Below are 20,851 nucleotides of genomic sequence, written 5' to 3'. Positions count from 1 at the left end.
ATCTTCATCAAAATAGTTCTTTCATGGGACAAATTTGGTGAAAGATGTATTGCAATTTGAGAAGATTGAGAAAGGGAAACAATACACGGTGTGGTAAATTAAAACCGCGTTGTGGTGTTCAATTTTAATGGTAGAACATTACTTTTGGTAATTGTCAAAGACCAGTTTCCCTACTTGCTATACATACATAAAACAACACAAATCTATGAAAATATTGGCTCAATTGGTTGTCGAAGATGCAAGAAAATAATGGTCGAAAAACACCCTTGTTGCATAATACATTGTATGCTTTCAGATGCATGAGAATGGCTTCTTCTCAGATACATTTTTGGGTGAAAAATTACCCCTTTCACCAAAACTGCTTTACTTTAAATTATGTCGTTTCTCAGCTCTCTGGCGCCCTTAACCAAGCAAGTTTTTATGGTCATTAATTTTTGAAATAATATTACCAATGTACAGTCTTTCGAGACATTCCACAAGACGGTTGGTTGCCCAGCCAATATTTGTGTCCTGCTGGTGTAACCGCAACTCTTAGAAAACATTCTCCTGAAGACGAGCAGAGTACACTGTTCGAAACGTCGAGACCCAACCGGCTCTTTTCGGAGCCAACACTCACTCTAAGAGATTTACACATGGTTGTACCCGCAAGTTAACTATTAATTTATAGTTTCCTTCTTGAAAATGTTCATTTATAGGCAAGTTTGGTTTTTACATCTAAAAGCCACCACAAAATCAACATTCACCACCAACATAGTTATTTCTCATGTTATGGTTGATAGCGCAACTCAATATTAATTGTACGTCCCTTGTTAAACTTTGAAAACAAGAGATTTATACTACGAATTTTTGCCCACATCGCAAAAGCAAGAATGAAAACCGAATGCTTGCAAAGGTTTGATACCAATGCGAATGTAAAAACTCACAGTCGAGTTGACTAAATCTTGTCTGACATGTTGGGCTAATAGAGTGTAACGTTAAAGTAGCCCACGGCATAGTGTTTAAGTCAAGTCCCAAGGCGGGGTATAGTTTGGGTGTTCTATTTCCGTAGGGGCAGGTCCCAGAAGACTGCACCTTATTACTTTCTATACCTCAGGCTACACGAAGCAGTCGTCGGAAACATTTCATTGGTCAAGTGCTCGTCAAACTGTTGCGAAACTGACATTAGCATCTTGATAGACCGTGCGGGTTTTAAATTGAAATGGTCAAACTGGAAACTTCTGTTTTATCGCCAGTGTTGTCTGTAGTAGATGTTCGCCTATTTTGACTAGTGATTAAACTTTAGTATTAACAACGAGTGGTCGCAAGTAAAATGGTTTGTAACTTTTACATTGTCTGTCGTTTCAAATAATCGATCGTACATAAAATAACAGTAAAGTGATAAGAGTCTTAAAAATAAGAGCTGAGTGCACGTCTTTTTGAATGATGGTTTTTCGTATTGCAAAGTTTGCTAGACGGCCTCCTCCCCAACAGTACATTGTACCGCTGATGCGAGATACCATAGAGAACGTTCGTGAACATAACCTTTGAAGAGACATAATTGCTCAATAAGGGACATATCCAGTGGTCAGAGCTTTTCCCAGAAGTAGCATATCATAAAAGATACAGTGGAAGAAAAAATATCTAACATACAGACAATTTCGATATATCATAAAGTTAGAGAGTTCAAACTTGATTGGTGAAATTTATTGTCCACTGTTTCATTCAGTTCAACTTATCGAGTCGGTGTCATTCGAAACAATGGAATAAGCTACCACTTACATTGCTTGATTGTCCCTGACACTCTGGTGCTTGATTCTCTGGTGCGGAACATTTTGATATTAATTTTTCATAAAGTTAGAGAGTTCAAACTTGTTGGTGAAATTGTCCACTGTTTCAGTTCAACAACTATCGATTGGAATTGATGTTCTTCGAAACAATGGAACAAGACATCACTTACTTCGGTTGATTCTCTGATACATTTCTTAGATTCTTATAAACATTGGCCAAAGGTGTTGGCCTCACGTAGACATATAGTTTTTTTTACCTCGCCACAGGAAGTTGTAGTCTCTGTTTTATGTGCAAATGTTTGGAGTGTTTAGTTTCGCATTGGATCGTGACGATCCGTTCATTCAAGCAATAGCTCCCGTTGGTGTAGCTGGTAGGCGGCCCTTCATGCCTTCAGGCTGTTTGAAGGTGCATGGTACCCGCGGCTTAATTTGTATAACCTTTGAACTTTTATTGCGTTATAAATGTCAGTCAGGAGGATAAATGGGTAAAAAGTCCATTTGGTTTTAATGTTCGTTTTCAAATGTTCGTTTAAGGAACCAACTGAGACAATTTTGAGTTCGTCAATTCTTGAGGATAGCATTTGCACATACAAGGTTAGTCCAGTCGTAATTCTATCATTTTAATGGCAAGTACATGTGCTGTAATATGATGGAGGTATATTACCTCGATGGTAATAATGATAATGATTTGCACTCGGTTTTTCGACTTCATAATACCTTAGATCATGTTTTTGTGTAATTCAATGTTTCTTTTTTTTTCAAATATTTCCGGTTTACTTGAGGTTACAAAACCAAATTGTGGACCGGCAACTGCTCATTTGTTTTTTATGGGGAAATTTAGTAAGTGAAGTTTTCATGATTCCCCCTTGAATGTTCAAGTAAACTCCTCCCATCAAATGGTATACACGGTAAAGTTCAATGGGGTCAACCTTAGCAGACTGTCTAAATTTGTGTCAATGTTATGCAGTTAAATCACTTTAAAGTTAAATCACTTTAAAACACGTTATAAACATTTAAAAATACAAGATGACTGATGTTGACGACAGTGGTGACATAATATCAGTATGGAATTGCACATGGCGTTGTTTCATGCGTGTTCCGTCTGTTAATCCAAGGTTTAGAAATGAGGAAGTTGAGTGTGATAATGAGAACATTCATTTTGACTCATAACTGATCATGCCTTACTGTTGGATCACCGTGGATTACCTGGTAGTATACGCCTACTCTTTAGAGCAATTCCACGGCGTGAGTTTTGGACTCATGTCGGTGTGATCTCGTACATTAGCCATAGTGTGTATCACTGGGAAATAACTGGCTCTAAACACGTTTAAAGTAAAGTATGCAAGTTTGTTTAAGGTCCAAATACATGGGAGATGGATTGTGAAGGTAAGATCAATAATAATGATGCAAGCCCTTCATTTGGATTTTCGAAAATTTCTGGACATAACATCGTTCTACATTTTTCTTCTGGTAAATCATGATATCAATTCAGTTATAATATTTATACTATGACATTGTAAAACACGATTTGGTTTGGATAAGTTTGTCAGCCCCCCCAGCCCCTTCACGTTTTGTACTCAACGTGAAGTAGGAAGACCTTCTTAGCAGTGTATTTCGAAAGTCATGATCGGACTGAGGCATGAAGTCACAGAAGCTTCATGCCGTCTTGAGTGCCGTTCTGACCGTACTGCATTTCAGACTCGTCACGCTCCTTGTGGTACCTTCCAAACTTTCAAATTATCCAGCAAAAACAATATTTAACAAAGGCCCTATAACGCAATTATGATTCATATTAATATAAATAATGTCATAAAAGTTCCAAAGTTAATAGTTATAATAAAAATATCAACAGTGAAAACTCATTACATGTACATACAAATTTCAGCTTAACACAGAAGTTACGCAACGTTTAAAATGTATCAAAGTTCCTGAAATTTGCAGCATATGTTTTCAAGGTTTCATGATTGGCTGGGTTGGTATGATCAACCATGATCATTGACAACTACTCCACAGCTTGATACAGCGTAGAGCATGTACAGTACACGGTATACCTACTGTTAGAATGCCGTAATTACCAACAACTACAAACTGATGCTTTTGGTACCGTTTGGTTGACTTTGTTGTTTTCCATTTATCTGCGTAATTTGTTTACTCTTTGCAGTTTCCATTTTTTTTAACCAGAGAACAGTAATTGTGATGCATAAGTGACGTCAATTAAACATTGTAAACGTACTGTCATGACTGTGCCTGTGTGTGGTTTTCGGTTTTATCGGTCATTGTGTTACCGACAATATTGTTTGGTTAAAAACACCGGACTTACCATAACATCGGACGCGTTGGAGCTCGTCTCCGCCGTCTCCATCTCACTACTCTCCCCGTTGCCTTTCTCCACCTGAAGCAATCTCTCCAACTTCTCGATATACTCGATGGCATTTCTAAGAATCTCTACTTTGGGAAGCCTTTGATTGGGGTTAGCCGAGGTGTGTCTCTTCAGGGCTTCGAAGGCTTCGTTTACCTTCCTCAGTCGTCGTCTCTCCCTCATGGTGGCAGCTTTTCTCTTATCCACGGCAACATTCTTCCTCTTGCACGCTTTACAAGCCCACAGCAAGCACCTTCTCTCCCCACCCCCGGGGTACCCAGGGGCTAGGACGTGTTCAATGTCCTCTTCCCTACAGCTGTCCGAAGAGTTCGAGCCGTCTGGGGTGGGGTAGCAATGCCCCCCTCCTCTAACGGGAGAAGCCGCTCCATTGTGTAACCCATCATGATAGCCGTTGGATACATACATGGAGTGGGGCAGTGTGTTGTAGTTGGCCATATCGCTGTTGGTAGCAGGGCCAGGGTAGTTGTCATAATAAGACATGGGTTGCATCTCGGTGTATCGGCAACTACTTCGAGACTGATCCATGGTAAATAACAAAAGTCATAAAAACCGTTTTGATTGTCAACTAGTAAAGTTTCCTCGCTCTTGTTGTGATGGAATTCGGAAGCGCACTTCGCAAGTCAAACAGTCATGTTTTTAAGAAGCGTTTAAATCAATTGACACGCCAGCAGGTTCTTACGGGGAGAAATCTTTCAACAAGAGAAGATAAATCAGAGAAGAGGTTGAAGCGTGGATTGGAGAGCAAATCGAGCCCGACAGAAACTTTCCTGAGCACCCGGGCTAGCTCACCAGCGATGGATGGATGATGTCCCCTGCTCACACACGTGTAAAACAATGTTTAGTTTGTGTTCCCGTCGGAAATGTGAATCGGCTGTCAATACAACAATAATCAACGTGTCTTGGCATGTGTATAGACTCGACTCAAGAATCAGATACCATGTGTACGATATCGTAAAGTCGACGTCCCCAGCATGTGTTTTGGATTTATATGGCGTAGCTAGCGGTGACACACAGGGCGTCACGCGGTGTGTGATAGGCCGTTTCGGCGTGCGCATATCAAGCCGCATAGACTATCATACGGGGCCATGGACAACTGGCATGAGGGCTTCCCCAAGTTAGCCCAAACCACGCCACGCGTACTAACTCAAGCTTAAATGAGTCGTGTATAAACATGACAAGGAGTCACTTACGCTTGGTTACATCATTGCCCACAGTGTTACTTGACTGATGGAAGTTAAGCCTTGGTAAATTTCTTTATCTTACTTCAGAGACATCAGCGAGTCGGATAAGGTTCTAATGATACTTACTATCTAGTGTTTGTTTATTTAAGAATGGATTGTATTATTTTAATTAGGGGATAATTGTGAACCATGTTTGAGTTCTTGCAGCAGAGAGAGCATTGCTTCAATCCGTCCGCGTAAATACACGAAAAGCCTTCTCCGGGACTCAAGATTCTGTCTGCGGTTCGCGTACAGCGTTTTGGATATCACTATTTTTTTACCACAGTAGACATGCAAAAGAAGTGAGACTCTCACCCTCGACCCAACACACCCACATTAAAGCATGTAAACACCAGCAACCATGGACCACATAATTATTATCCCTCTTTTGTTTGTTCTTTTTGGTAATGCCTCCCAGTGGTTTTGTACACACTTTCAAACACGAGAACGTCTAACAACCGAGGACCCTATCATCCTCTGTTATTGTCCCCAGTTTGTTTGTGTGTACTTACTCACAACATATGCGGTCAACCAAGTATTACAAACTATTTTGTTTTAGTGACGGACCATTGGTTTTGTACACGAAAGCGAAGCTCTGTCAAAACACCCAATGTAATAACACGGTGCACAACTCTTACCCAATGAGGTCTTCAACGTCATCAATGAGGGCGCTATTTGGCCCGTGACGTCATAAACAAGCGGTTTCCCATCGGTATGGTTTTAACTGGTAGACATGCTCACCAACACATCTTGATTTTTACTACTAATGCTTTTTTAGAAACACTTTACGTTTATACTCTCACGGCTTTATTTATACAAAATTAATCACCTGTGAGTTAGGGTTCTATTTGAATGGAGGTCTATAGCAATCTCTGAAAATTCGAATTTTAACTGTGTCTGATTACCGTAATTATTTTTTATCCCTGTGGTATTTTGTGGAAATAAATCACAACTGTACGGTTTCGTTTGTGGTACGAGTTGTAAGCATTTATTTATTGAATGAAGAGAGCAATGGCTGCCAAAATTCGGCATTAATGATGTTTAAGGAATCTTACATTGTTTTAGGAAGAGCTTGAAAACTTCCATCCTTTCGTATAACAAAACTGTTCACTGTTCAAAACATCGGGTTTTGTACTCGCGAGATCTAAAAAAGTTGTTTTAATAAGTTATCAAAAGAATTCGCGTAATATTTCTTATAGCTTTTAAAATAATGGTTTCACCGGCAAAAGGACACCGCTGCAATGCTAGATTTGTTTAAAATACCCTTTTTTGATAGAAATTGTACCAAACTCATAAAGAAATTGTACATATTTTGCTGTGCTTCAATAATATGATCATTAGTCCAACCTTATTATGCAACCAATCAACCATTTTTGTGAAACGTCGTCAAACAAGTGCGGCGGCCACACTATTGAGAATTCAAACGGTTTATGTGTTTGAGCGATTTCACAGTGTTTTGTAAATACTCGGTATTTCGACACTTGTATTCGTATTTGATGGGCATAAGTACTGTTTTTGAGCACTTCTCGGCAGTGTGAAGCTCGACTGATAAGTTCGACATACACCGTGCGGTTTACATGTCCGTTTGAAAAGTGCATAAATAGTTCGTACGGCAGGCTTGTTCTAGATTGAGCTTAATCAAAAAAAGGATCTACATTTTTGGGACACTCTTTCGACTGTAATAGTGGCTGTTGCTTTTATTGAAATATCTCTTGATGTAGTGATCAAAGCAGACCAACAAAATCATAAAATGTACTCATGTCGCCTTAAATGCAGGCCTGTCTTGCTTTCTCACTCGACTCGTCTGCTTCTGTCTTGCCTTGTTCGTTATGAATTGCCAACTTGCATTAATTGCATGTTCGCTTTATTTACAATGTGCGCTTCTTGTCTGTACAACTACTTGCTACAGACACTTGGCAGCAAGCTCCGTCTCCCACTTCTTTATTTTCATTTAGTGCTTATTTACTCAATATTGCTTGAAGTTGTGCAACAGATAGCGGGTACATCATTTTCACCCTGTTGATTTAAATTAGTTTGCGTCTTAAAGGCAGTGGACACATTTGGAAATTACTCAAAAAATAATTATTACCATACAACCTTTCTTGGTAACGAGTAATGGGTAGAGGTTGATAGTATAAAACATTGTGAGAAACGGCTCCCTCTGAAGTAATGTAGTTTCGAGAAAGACGTAATTTTCCACGAATTTGATTTCGAGACCTCAGGTTTAGAATTTGAGGTCTCGAAATCTAGCATCTGAAAGCACACAACTTCGTGTGACAAGGGTGTTTTTTCTTTCACTATTATCTCGCAACTTCGACGACCGATTGAGCTCAAATTTTCACAGGTTTGTTATTTTATGCAAATGTTGAGGTACACCAACTGTGAAGGCTAGTGTTGGACAATTACCAATAGTGTCCAGTGTCTTTAAAGACACTGGACACATTATGGGTAATTACTCGAAAACATTGCTGGCATAAAACTTGGTATACCCCTAAACGAACGGAGAGTTGTTAGATAGTATAAAACATAATGAGAAACGGTTCTCTTTGAAAAAATGTGGCGTTTGAGAAAGAGATAATTTCTCTCAACTTCAGGCCTTAATTGGCATCTGTAAGTACACAGCTGATTTGTGCAATAATGGTGTTTGTTCTTTTGTTATTCCCTTGCAACTTCGATGACTATATTGAGTTAAACATTTTCACAGATGCACCAAGTGAGATTGTTCTTTGGAAATTACTCAAGGTGTCCAGTGCCTTTAATGTTGCCTGAAGTTGTGCAACAGACAGTCAGTAGGTCTACATCAATTTCCCCCTGTTGATTTGCATAAGTTGCTGTCTTTAAAGGAACACGTTGCCTTGGATCGGACGAGTTGGTCTATAAAAAGCGTTTTGTAACCGTTTGTTATAAAATGCATATGGTTTGAAAGATGTTGTAAAAGTAGAATACAATGATCTACACAAATATGCCTCGAAATTGCGTGGTTTTCTTTTTACCTCGTCCAATAACACGGTCGGCCATTTATGGGAGTCAAAGTTTTGACTCCCATAAATGGCCGACCGTGATAGTTCGCGACGTAAAAAGAAAACCGTACAGTTTTGAGTGATACTTGTGTGGATTATTATATTCTACTTTTAAAACATCTTTCTAACCATATCCATTTCATAACAAACGGTTACAAAACGCTTTGTATAGACCAACTCGTCCGATCCAAGGCAACGTGTTCCTTTAACTGTTTGTTTTTCTAAAGTGCTTGTTTTTGTCTTAAAACGCACTTGGATTTCACGCCTATACTCGACAACTTGTTCGCCTATATACAAACTTGGCTGCTCCTGCTAGTTTCTCTAATGTGTGATGCTTGCCTGTCTGGTACCATCAATATGTAGTGGTTGTGGCAGGTGGGGCTATAAAGAGGCACGCCCATACCTGGAAAACAAGCAGGAACTTCAATGTGTTCACAGATCAGACTGTGAGCAGTTAGTATTAAAGTTTGGCTCAGGAGATCAATAAAGGAATCAGCAAAGGGGAAGATAGAGTACACCTGCCCCCTTTGATTATCCCCCTAAATCCCCGCCCATGCAAACATACCCTTCTTCACACCCCGAGTATATGGAAATCTATTTAAGAGCGCTCTATCATTATTTGGAAAAGACCATCAGTTGGCACTGATATATAATTAGTTTTCACTGAGTTGTCACTCGAACCTAACACGTCCAAAGTCTCTCTAATATAATATCATATCAAGATGTCACTCGTGCAATCTGTTAGAGTGGATATTTACATGGTCTTTACAAGCATACTTGTGTAATCGCAGAGAAAGTGATACGCTATCCACGGGTCTTCTGCAGAACTCATTACTACTAGCTCTAATGTAGCCATGAACTCATTGTGTACTTCAACACACTGAGCGTCTTGAGATCTCTATCTTCCCCCCTGTACTTCCTCAATTCTGAAGGCTTCAGGTCTGATCGACACAGACGTAACGAGCTCTGTGTATTTTTACCGAGTCAGATAAAGACAATTACTCTGAGATGTTTTAAAGATGATAAAATGCCTCCTCATTTCTTAAAATGGTCACCACGCGTATTCTTGGCTGCTTCCCCAAGAATGTCTGGTCGTACCTCCCTTTGAGCCATCCCTTCTACCATTCCACGCGCGCTTGGGGTGCATAATTCAGTACGTTAATTGGTATGTCATGACGTTTTCGGTCGGGATGCTTAAAAAGTTTCCAAATTAAGCCCCGGTGATTACACCTTTATCTTGTGGGAGATATGATGCACGCGGGGTGCCGTGGTGCCCCCCTGTCACGGGCATAAACAGGCAATTATCCTTCGGGATTTATGCTCCCCTTGTATCCGTCTTGTGTTTTATTACGGACGTGGTCTTTGCTTGGCTCATCTTCTCCCCGGTTGCTCGCTGCGATTCATCCCCGGCTCGGCACTCTCACCTTCGCTTGTTGAGGCCTGACATTCTGGCTCTCGCTCCCTCGTTGATTAGGCAGATGACGATGCTCCAACTCTGCACGCTGAGAAACAACGACTTCCTGCAAAGACATCTTCAAGACTTTTCTTTAAAGGAACTAATATTAACACGTCTCAACTCGAATAGGATGAGTATAATTTTCACAATCAATGAAACTGTATGTTTGAGAAATGATATTTTAAGATCTGGTTTTGTGGAGGTACTTTTATGAGCTTCGTTTGGCTCCTGTACATTACGGTTTACGAGATATTTTGTCTATCCACCGACTTCTGTGTTCTGTAATACTCTTAACCATAGTCCCTATGTAGAAAAAGAAAACAGTCATTTCTCTATGCTATAAGTTTATACCGGTTTCTGTCATTGTGTTTTTTCTTCTTTCTTCAAGTTATTATTAAATGAGAAGAGAGATTGTCAAACCATGGTCACTTTGCATGAATATATAAGCCGACCAAAGTGTGAAGGATTTAAACTCAAATTTTCCACCGCTACAGATAATATTATTCTCCTGGACTAAAGTTAATTTAAGTTAATGAGCAATGATGTAAAACAAAAGCAATGATGAGCAATGATGTAAAAAATAATAATAATAACAAAATAAACAGATGTCGTGTAAGGAGAAACTTTTACCGAAGATCCTTTCCCTTTGTTGACATTGATGAGTTCACAGAGAGAACAGTAAAAAAAAAAAAAAAGTGTAACTCTTCAATTAAAACAATAGCAATCAGCTCACTTGAATAGGGTTAGACCCAAGGGCCTACATTATGTTTGTGTTTAGTTTGAGAGGCTAATATACAGTCTTCACCCCCCCCCCCCCCCCCCAAAAAAAAAAAAAAAAAAAAAAAAAAAACGCTTCAAACATCCACGATTAACTGCACTTTTTGTTTTGGTTTAGCATGGAGGTCTAATTTTTCCTCCATGGGTTTACTAAGGTTTTGGATTCAGTAATCACTCGTATCGACAAATTTCCAAAATAATTTCTTTTTATTGAGTGGGCAAGATTTAAGTAATTTCGCAGAGCATTTCGGCACTGTTCGAGTTCAAGAAAAGAAGAAAAAACCGTAATATTATTACATCATGTAATAGTGAAAATACACGTTGGTCGTGGTGTGGATTTGTTATCCTCCACATCACAGAGGCTGAATGGGTAAAGTAGGCTGATCCCTTCTGGAAATATGAACATCGGTATATCACTGCAGTCGAATATAGGGTACAAGACAAAGGTGATTGCAGGCTTGGAAAAAAGGTGTATTCACCTTTCTTTGACCTTCGAGTGCGATTGGCGTTTTTTATGAGTACTCGGTTTCACGAGTAATGGGTATATGAACCAGCACTATAGCCCTAGGTAATTACATGACCATCCTTCCAATGAACATTTTCATCATTGAAAATGAAACAGTTCACCAAATTAAAATGTTGTTTACATAGATGTCATCATCTTTTAACGAAAATCATTGACAAATTAGAAGCACACAATGAACATGTTAAATACCGCCCTCATTTTTTTGCAAATCTAAACAAGAGCTATTTTGATCAATATTTCCTGTCTGAGTGTTATGAGCTACCGTTGTGGGGTGAATGTTTGTCCGAGGTATTCAACGGCTGAAAATTAGTGTTTTACCTTAATCTGGAGAACCTTTGGCATCCTCATGGGAACATTTTTGTTGTCGATCTTGCTGACGAGTTGTTTGTTTGTTTGTTGAATGTTGGGGTGGTTGGTTGATCATTTTTTTTTTTTTTATAGATGATCTTCCCGTCAAGGGATCGGCAATTTCCCAGTGGATATAACACCAAGCTGGCAAAAGCCAATATCTCATTGGCACAAACATTGTTTTAACGTATATAATTTAGAATGGCACATCGAGAATTGTGATTCAGTAGAGACGACAATACTTTTTTTTATTCTTGTCAGTTGTATGTAATTCCCTTTAACATTAAGATACATGTTGGGTCTGAAGATGTGCGCTAATCTACCTTACTGATTGGTATTACAGCAAGTCACTATGATCTTTGGAGGGCTTGCTGGGAGACACGATCTCCCACCATCTTATCTTTTTATAAACTTTAAGATGCTCCTGGCTGACTTGCTGATTAGAACCAATCAGATAAAAGCAGCCAGCTCGAAGAATGCAATCAAGCTCGCGTGCCTCGGCCTTCGAACAAGCTCCCAATGATGTCCATAACTCTATAATTATTGGAAATAATATTACCGCTCAAGTTTGTCTGTTAACCATGCAGTGGTTCTCGGGTCGTGTTGAGACACGATGAGGCTTGATTTTGCTGCAAATTAAACACTGATGGGACAATTTCAGTGATAATGGTTACGTGTCCTTCTCTTCGTTTTGGCCGAAAGTATAAACGTGAAAAAACAAATCTGTTTTTTCATGTAATTTCTGATGGTGAAAGCATGGTAATCCGCAAAAGTGCTCCTAACCCTAAAACCCATGGGCTTGAAGGTTGAAGAGAAGCCACTGGACAGGAATAGTCTGTTTTTCTATAAGATTGGAAGAAAGCCAACATTAGTGTCGTATCAAGACATTTATAGCCTAGAGCAATGGAGAAAATGCATAATTTGGGGGTTATTAATGTGTCAAACCATTAGACTGTGCATGGTTTTACTCTATCTCAATATGTATACCTCCAATGAGCCAGATTGTGTTATCGAAATCAAGCATGATCGAAATTATTATCGGTGGTAGGCATTGTCTAATAAAACGGACATTTATTTTGCGCAGTGACCTATATAAATATTCTCTACTGCGCATTACAAGGAATACAAAAAATTCAGAGAAAAATGGGGGAAAAACATACAAACAGAGCAAGAATGATTTAAATGGGCGAAGTTAACAAATGGGTTTTTAACTTAGGCAGTGGACACTATTGGTAATTGTCAAAGACTAGCCTTCACATATGCATAAAATAACTTACCTGTGAAAATTTGAGCTCAATCGGTCATCAAATCTGCGAGATAATAATGAATGAAAAAACACCTTGTCACACGAAGTTGTGTGCGTTTAGATGGTTGATTTCGAGACCTCAAGTTCTAAATCTGAGGTCTTGAAATCAAATTCATGGAAAATTACTTCTTTCTCGAAAACTATGCACTTCAGAGGGAGCCGTTTCTCGCAATGTTTTATATCATCAACCTCTCCCCATTACTCGTCACCAAGTAAGGTTTTATGCTAATAAATATTTTGAGTAATTACCAATAGTGTCCACTGCCTTTACATACATTAAGCAAAGAAGACTGTCTAATGCAAGGTGGGAGATTAAGTAGGATTTGAAACTTTGCATGGTGGAAATACGATATAGAAAGGTTTGCGGTAACACCATGTATAATGACTATCTCTAATGAGTTGGGGTGGTTCAGGTGGGAGATTGTTCCACTCTCTAAACCCACTTGCCCGAAGTGAGGATCTGGGCCCAATTTCATGGCTCTGCTTACCGCCGAATTCTGCGCTTACGATCACGATTCCTCGCTTACATGCAAGCGCCGCGCAGAAGCTAAAGTTCGCCGCTAACCCGTGAAATACGCTTGCCGTAAGCACAGAATTCCCTGCTTCCGTAAGCGCCGATTCTGTGCTTACGGTAAGCAGAGCCATGAAATTGGGCCCTGATGTACATGTATAGGAGTCATACAGGAAAGGCTTGTACAAAGTGATCATGTTTTTTTGTAAATAATTCACGGTGAGTTTACAACTGCAATGTTGTTCGTCTTTTCCGCACATCTCGAGACTGACATTCTTCATCGTGTTCTCTACACGCAGGCCTACGGGTTTTAGTCTCTTATAAAGGCACGGGTGGATTTCACAAAGAGTTAGGATTAGTCTTATCTCGAGTTAGAACCAGTTACTCGTCCTAACTTAGGACTATCAATGCAATTTGTATATCTCCTAGGACTAGTCCTAAGTTAGGACTAGTCCTAACTCTTTGTGAAATCGACTCATTGGTATTATCACTTAGTGTATCCTAGGAGGAAGAACTAGCTACATCCATGGTGTATCCTAAAGTATATGCAAAAAATAAGAAATCTGTGAAACATTTCGACTCAATATGTCATGGAAGTTGCACGAGAACAATGACATAAAAACACCATTATTGTTGCACAGTGTTTAATCTCGACAGGTGCGTAAAAAACAGATTCATCAGGCCTGCGTCTTTTAAATTTGAGTGAGAAATTACCTCTTTCTCAAAAACCACGTTACTTATTCAGAGGGAGCCATTTCTAACAATGGTTTAAACTATCAACAGCTCTTGATTGCTTGTTACCAAGTAAGATTTTATACTATCAATTATTTTTTAGTAATTACCAAATGTGCCGTTAATAAATAAGGATCCATTGGTCTCATTACCAGAAACATTGCGATATAATTATGTCTCCAAAAAAATACACAAGTATTCGATGTAAGGCAATTATTGAGACATTTTGTTGCCGAAGGAACACTCTCGTTTTTCTTCAGGCAACGACCACAAAAATTGTTTTCATGTTCCACGCACATGGTCATGTATTTAGAAGGTGAAATGCAGGCTACCGGAAAAAAAGTTGAAATCATGCAATCAAATTTTCAAAGGCAAGACCGCCACAACAACAACTCTAATCGAGAATTATTGCTTCATCTCTTAGCAGTACTCCAAAACAAACTTCGATCACGCAATGTGTGGAAAAAAAATACTACATCGTCCGGTGGTTTATCTTGAGCGAAAACATGTTCGGGTTCGTGATTTATAAAAAAGGAAAAAAATAACTTCCTTTAAGCAAGTGATTAACTTTCGGAAGTATAGTCAAAGAATGTGCCGACAGTGGGTATGATTGTTGTTAGAGTGTTTTCGAACTGAAAGCTACGTACAAACAGGTATACGAATCTATATATGTTAAGGCAATTAACTGACTTGACTACTGTAAGTGTTAAAACACATTCGGAAACTTCTCGTCTTGTTTTGACTGATGACTTTGCACTCTTGTTGATACCTCGCCGTGGCCCTTTCTTGAAATGTTTTTATTTACTGGGTGGTTTATTTATAATTCCTTCTGTGGAAAGAGAGTTGAGTTCACAATCAAGCCCACTGGCTATAGATCATGTAACCAATGACGTCACATGTTTACAAAAGAGCCACTGTCCGAAACCCAGACTTCCTGCAACACGATTTTCACACATATGGAAAAAAAGGTTTAATTCTGATAATTATTTTATGGCGATTGCACAGTTTGATGTTGTTTTTAAACTTTGGATTCAATGACGAAAGGGGCCCAATTTAAAACTTGTTCAGATTCAGATGTTGTTTTATAACTCTTAAAACTATGAAGAAAAAAAATGACACAATTTGTAACGTTTGTTATATAATTCCTTCCTCCGTGAATGTCCAGAGTAATCTTGCCTGCCAGGAAACGCACAGGAACGTACAAGATCACTCTTTTTGCAAACAAAGGTTATCTGTTTATAGTATAGTGCGTCGAACCCTGACTTTAGTTGTCAGTAGTTGTCTTTTTCAATTTTTTTCTGGCTAAGCCTTAAACCTCCCTTACCCCCACCCCCTCAGTTTCTGCATAAGACAAGCAAAACGTATCCATACATTTTTGTCATTTGTGACACTTAGAAGGGTTATTATTTTTAGAAACATAAAATTGCTGCTATAAACAGGAGATTAAAAACTGTTTAACCCTCTCAGATGTGCAGGATTTTTGTAATTTTTTTATACATAAATGATTACATTACGGACCGCCCACTCATCTAGTCCCATACGGGGGTGTCACCTTAATGGTGTTACCACCACCACGGCTCAACACTGTCCCCTCAGCAACCTCTAGACGGTGGGACGTGATTCACTGCTCCTGGGAGTAATTAGCAAACAATGGCTGCCTCATCCGGGGCTACGTCTTCAAGTCCTGGTTTTCAGCTACTACAGTCTTTACCTTCGCCTTAGCCTTGGCCATGACCAGACAATCCCTTAGCATCTTGTAAAGTAACCGTTTAGCATCTGGCGAAGGAAGCTACGGGACCTTGGGGATAGCGTCGCTTTCCGCGTTAATTCCACGCCAAAATAAACCTTAATTCTCGTTCTGCAGATTATAGTGACAAAATTAACTCAGAATGCTATTTTATCATTTCAAGTACACCCCCCCCCTTTCCCCAGTTTAATTCATTTGTCAGATTGGCTTGGGTGACAATTTATGCCTAAAATGTTGTTTTCTAATTTTGATTTAGATTTTTCTATTGGGTACTAATTGGGCAGGTGCTTGAGTGTTTTTTAAGTTTGGTTGAAGGGGGTCCTAAAACAGGCATATCTATTGGGGTCCACACCCCATAGGGATTCAGTAACGAACATTAACGTTTGGTACATTCAGTCTTCTTTATGGAAGCTGTCACTTTAAAAAGTGTTCAGTAAAACAATTTTGCTTCCTACTTATTTTTCGTTAAATAATTTGTGTATTTATGGTAACCAAAATAGGCCTACAGCGCATACTTTCCCAAAGCCCCTTCAAATTTGTCGTAAAACTGTTCTTTTCAAAACATTTTTTCTTATCATAACCTTCAACATTTTAATGCGTGATGACAGACCTGTAAATGAGTTGCTCTGTTTGCTACCATTCTGCACGAGGGTGAGTTTTGTAGAGAGGGAATCTTTGACGGAAATCGAGTGGGACGTTTCGAAGCGATCTCTCGGGCAGACCCTAATGGAAATTAAGAGCCCGATGGCCGTCCTTCGGAGAGGATTTGGGCGAATTGCAGCAATTTGAAAACAAGACTCGTCGACAAAGTTTCCCTGTCAGGTTGGAGTTGTCAATCAACGACCGTGGGAAGAGACTGTGAGGGTATGTTGGGCAGGTAGACGGTGGGAAGATTATGGGATGGAATCCGGTAGGGACGTAACGGTGATGGCTGGTTCAGCCTCTGAGATTGGAAGATCTCTCATCGTGAAAAATCCAGACTGAGAACAGTGTCGTCCAGAAAGTTCATCTCCGTCTATGAAATTAAAGAAACGCGTTGCTTTGGATCGGACGAGTCGGTCTATAAAAAGTGTTTGTAACCGTTTGTTATAAAGTGCATTATGATTGGAAAGATGTTTTAAAAGTAGAATACAATGATCCACACAAAATTGCCTCGAAGTTGCGTGGTTTTCCTTTTACTTTGCGAACTAACACGTTTGACTCCCATAAATGGCCGACCGTGTTAGTCGACGTGCAATTTCGAGACATGTTTGTGTGGATCATTGTATTCTACTCATTACAACATCTTTCTAACCATATGCATTTTATAACAAACGGTTACAAACGCTTTTAAAAGACCAACTCGACCGATCTAAGGCATCGTGTTCCTTTAAAGTTCTTGTTTTGAGATTTGTAAATTTGATTATAACATTCACAGAATACTTACCCCAGTCGGTATTTCCCTCATTTCATACATGTATTTACTGTGAAATTAGACAGGTTTATAATAGACAACAAATTTAAACGTCCGTACTTATACCGAAACTCCCACTTAAACCGAAAACAAAAACTATGTGAAAATTCATATAGAGCTGGTTTGACAGTGGACTTTATTAATAATAATGTTCCACAATAAGAATGAGTAACTTTTGGATAAAAAGATAACAGTTGTGTAAAAAGATAACAGTTTTATGCCCCACATTTTGAATTTGAAAAGCGTTACCACGTAACGGTTCACGGATTGTGTATTCCTTTAAGGGATTAATTATTCCTGCATTGACAAACGCTCCGGTTTTTCGGAGATATCTCGATAATACGATACCATCTTTTGAAATTAAACTTTCAGATGATAGTTTTTTGTCTTAATATCTACACTTCAGTCTTCTCACTTCCCGTGTATCTAAACATATTGTGCATAAAATAACGAACCTGTGTGATAATTTGAGCCCAACTGGTCGTCGAAGTTGCGAGATAATAATGAAAGAAAAAACACCCTTGTCGCACCATGGTCACACGAAGTTGTGAGCATTTAGCTGGTTGATTTCGAGACCTCAAATTTTAAATCTGAGGTCTCGAAATCAAATTCGTGGAAAATTACTTCTTTCTGGAAAACTACTCCTCTTCAGAGGGAGCCGTTTCTCACAATGTTTTATACTATCAATCTCTCCCCATTACTCGTTACCAAGTGCGGTTTTGTGCTGATAATTATTTTGAGTAATTACCGATAATGTCCACTGCCTTTAAAGCAATCGAACGGTTCCAAAAACCAAAGGTATAACTTTGCCTTTTTAAAACAATTCGTTTTCTTCAAAATACAGCTAATTTAAGATGAAAAATGTTCCAACCAGAGAGGACGGACAGCGGTTCAAACCTTGAGAACTGACAAAAAGTGACATATGAATTGAAAAGGTGAAAACTACCAATCGTCTATAATACCATTTCTTAAATTGACAAAACACATTGGCGAATGTGATGACGAGACCTATCAAAATGAATTAGTTTTTATTAAAAGTGTTAACGCAGAAACAAAAATACCTTGGTTTAATTGTTGTGTATGCGATATCAATCATCATGATTTAGAAGCTAATTGTACCTAATCCACCCCAAGTTAATGTAAAGTTTCTCCGGATTGTATGGTTTGATAATTAAACGTGAAGTGCGTGGGACCCACTCAAATCTTCACATGTCATGGGTCAAGTGTTTCGCATACTTCTCGTATTATCCAACAAGTTATCGTATTGATCCTAATGCACTGATGTAAATGAAATGGATGATGTGACATTATGGTTTGACACTCATGTGCCCGAATCTCGCAGGTAATTCAAAATCTCCCGCGACAAACTTGAACCGAATCCTGATCCTGGAGGAACATACCAATTTCCGGATCACAATGACTATATTCCAGAGTCAAACTGACCCGGATTCTGTGAGTCAAACTGACACACAGGAGTCAATTCAAAATCAATGTAAAAGTTATTGACAATTTCAATTCATAGTGACCGTGTTCAAATAGTTCATGTGAAAGCCTTAAACTACAATTGCTTCTCGTCACCCAGGAGTAAATGAATGCCTGCTACGGTCGAGACTGGAAAGGTTTTCTTTTTAAAGTCCATTATGAAAATGAGGATGTTGTGTAGAATTCTTCAGACCAAGTTCCAATTTTTATAAAGCTCTGTAAGCATGCAAACGTTTTAAGCACAGACAAATCTTGCTTAGAAACAGAAACTGGTTACCAGCTAAAACTGCATTGTTGCAACTGAGGCTCCATAAAAAATGTGTGCAAAGAAAGTTTGGTAAGCAGTGTTTTCTGCTTTATGCATAACGGTTCCTTCCTCCATGGGTATAGACACTATTGAACGACTATTCGTAATAAATTGTGTACTTTCTTTATTGCCCCACGTGAAATACCCCTCCATTGCCATTGTTTGAAGAACTTATTGTACCAGGTTTGTAATAAAGTTGGTACTTCCTATTTAGCAGGGGAATGCATGTGCCTGCGCATGACCATGCAAATGAAGTTCCCCTCTGATGCTCTGCTAGTGGAGCCTATCAGATACAGGGAACAATAGCTTCCAATTTTGTAAAAAAAGGGCAAAATGGGAGTGCTAATTAGATGTGGAATAGGGCATACGCCTCTCTTAATATTTAATGCATGAGGCACTTCACAATGCTAACTCAAAACGAGGCGATGGGCGCAGCCACTGCAAGTGATGGGGGACGTAATAGCCTCATTTTGGGTAAGAATTATGACGTCATGCATAAATATTAAGAGAGGCGTATACCCATAGATGTAGAATATTTAATTCTATATCTATGGGCATACCTTCCACACAGGTATGCCTCAGTTCTGCGCATCTTTTCACCTAAACCGTGAAGGAAGCCATATCCAGTACGAGAGACTTAACTTATACTCCTCGTGTAATTTCAAAATAAAGACAATAAGATTTCATTTCTTCAATAAGGTAAATCAATTAACTGAAGATTTATGAGTTACTGGTGCCAGATATTATTGCCTGAGCTATTATATTTCACGAGGGTGAAATTCTCTGCGCCTTCTCTGGCATTCCTGTGGAGTTCCACTTGAGTGGCGAGCTGGTCTTCAGAGACATAGGGCGTCAAACCCTGAAGAATGGCCGGTGATTATTCGTGGCTCGTCGCCATGGAAATTTATCAAAAAATACAAAGGGATGATGATACAGCTCTTTATTCAATTATCTTTCTCCCCGATTGAAATCTAGAAGAACAAGACAACCGTTTCATCACTGTCAGAAGTTGTCTTCTGGAAATGTTGGGATACAACATTAATGTATTATCTACCAGACTAGAGGAACATACTATGCGCTGATAAGGTTAGGGTACATCATGCGGTAGTACATGGAAAGAAACTCGTCATGCGCGGAGCCTAATTGGTAGGCATAAACCTACATTTTTTGGTGTAAATCGAAGATTTACTAATGGTGCTGACAAGTGGTCCAATATTGAACCGCTGTTTTTGTTTTATTTTGGGGTCAATGGCATTCTGAAAATTGCCATAAATTATTTCGCTAAAAATGTGTGGAGTTTTATCCCAAGACTCGGTCTGGCCTAACTCGCGTTCTTAGACGTTATAGAGTTTGATGAGCTCAGCTCATAAGCTTACTACAAGATTAACCTCATAAAAAAAAATTGAAAAGAAATGAGATAATGAGTTTTGTTTTGAAGGGGTTGATCGAGGGCCTTTCAACTATTTAGTATTCATAGCGTCGGTTGCTATTTGAAGCTATTAATTTTGTGCTCTCATCACGGAGATTGAAGTTGCAGTCCGCCCTCTTGTGATTTAGTTTTTATCAGAGTTAACCTCAAAGTTCTTAGGTGGTAGGGGGGTGGTCATGCGATAGAATGTGTTATCACAACCTTTTAAGAAGAATTGACAGCTAATGGTTTGAAAGTTGGCCCCATTTGGCTTGGGAACCGAAGAAGCATAGTGCTTCATGAAATACTGGCAGCAAGTAGGCCCCGAGGCCTTAAATTTGAAAACAAACTTTTTCGAAATTCGAGATGATTCTGTTGCCCGAAAGTATGTTTGATTGGTTTCAATAGGCTG

At 39.1% G+C, this 20,851-nt stretch overlaps 1 protein-coding gene across 1 annotated transcript in view; it reads right to left on the bottom strand.

Annotated features, from left to right (window-relative positions):
* Nucleotides 1-5,082, bottom strand: part of LOC139939667 (transcription factor SUM-1-like) — a 33,240-nt gene extending 28,158 nt beyond the window's left edge. Inside the window, exon 1 of the mRNA XM_071935721.1 lies at nucleotides 4,087-5,082. Within this exon, the coding sequence (XP_071791822.1) occupies nucleotides 4,087-4,671 (585 nt within the window). The 5' untranslated portion in view covers nucleotides 4,672-5,082. The remainder of the gene's footprint in view (nucleotides 1-4,086) is intronic.
* Between the last annotated feature and the right edge of the window lie 15,769 nt (nucleotides 5,083-20,851).

Source organism: Asterias amurensis, chromosome 7 (assembly GCF_032118995.1).
Source record: "Asterias amurensis chromosome 7, ASM3211899v1".
NCBI lineage: Eukaryota > Metazoa > Echinodermata > Asteroidea > Forcipulatida > Asteriidae > Asterias > Asterias amurensis.
The sequence above is the reverse complement of the archived record's forward strand: the minus strand, read 5'-3'. Positions and strand labels throughout refer to the sequence as shown.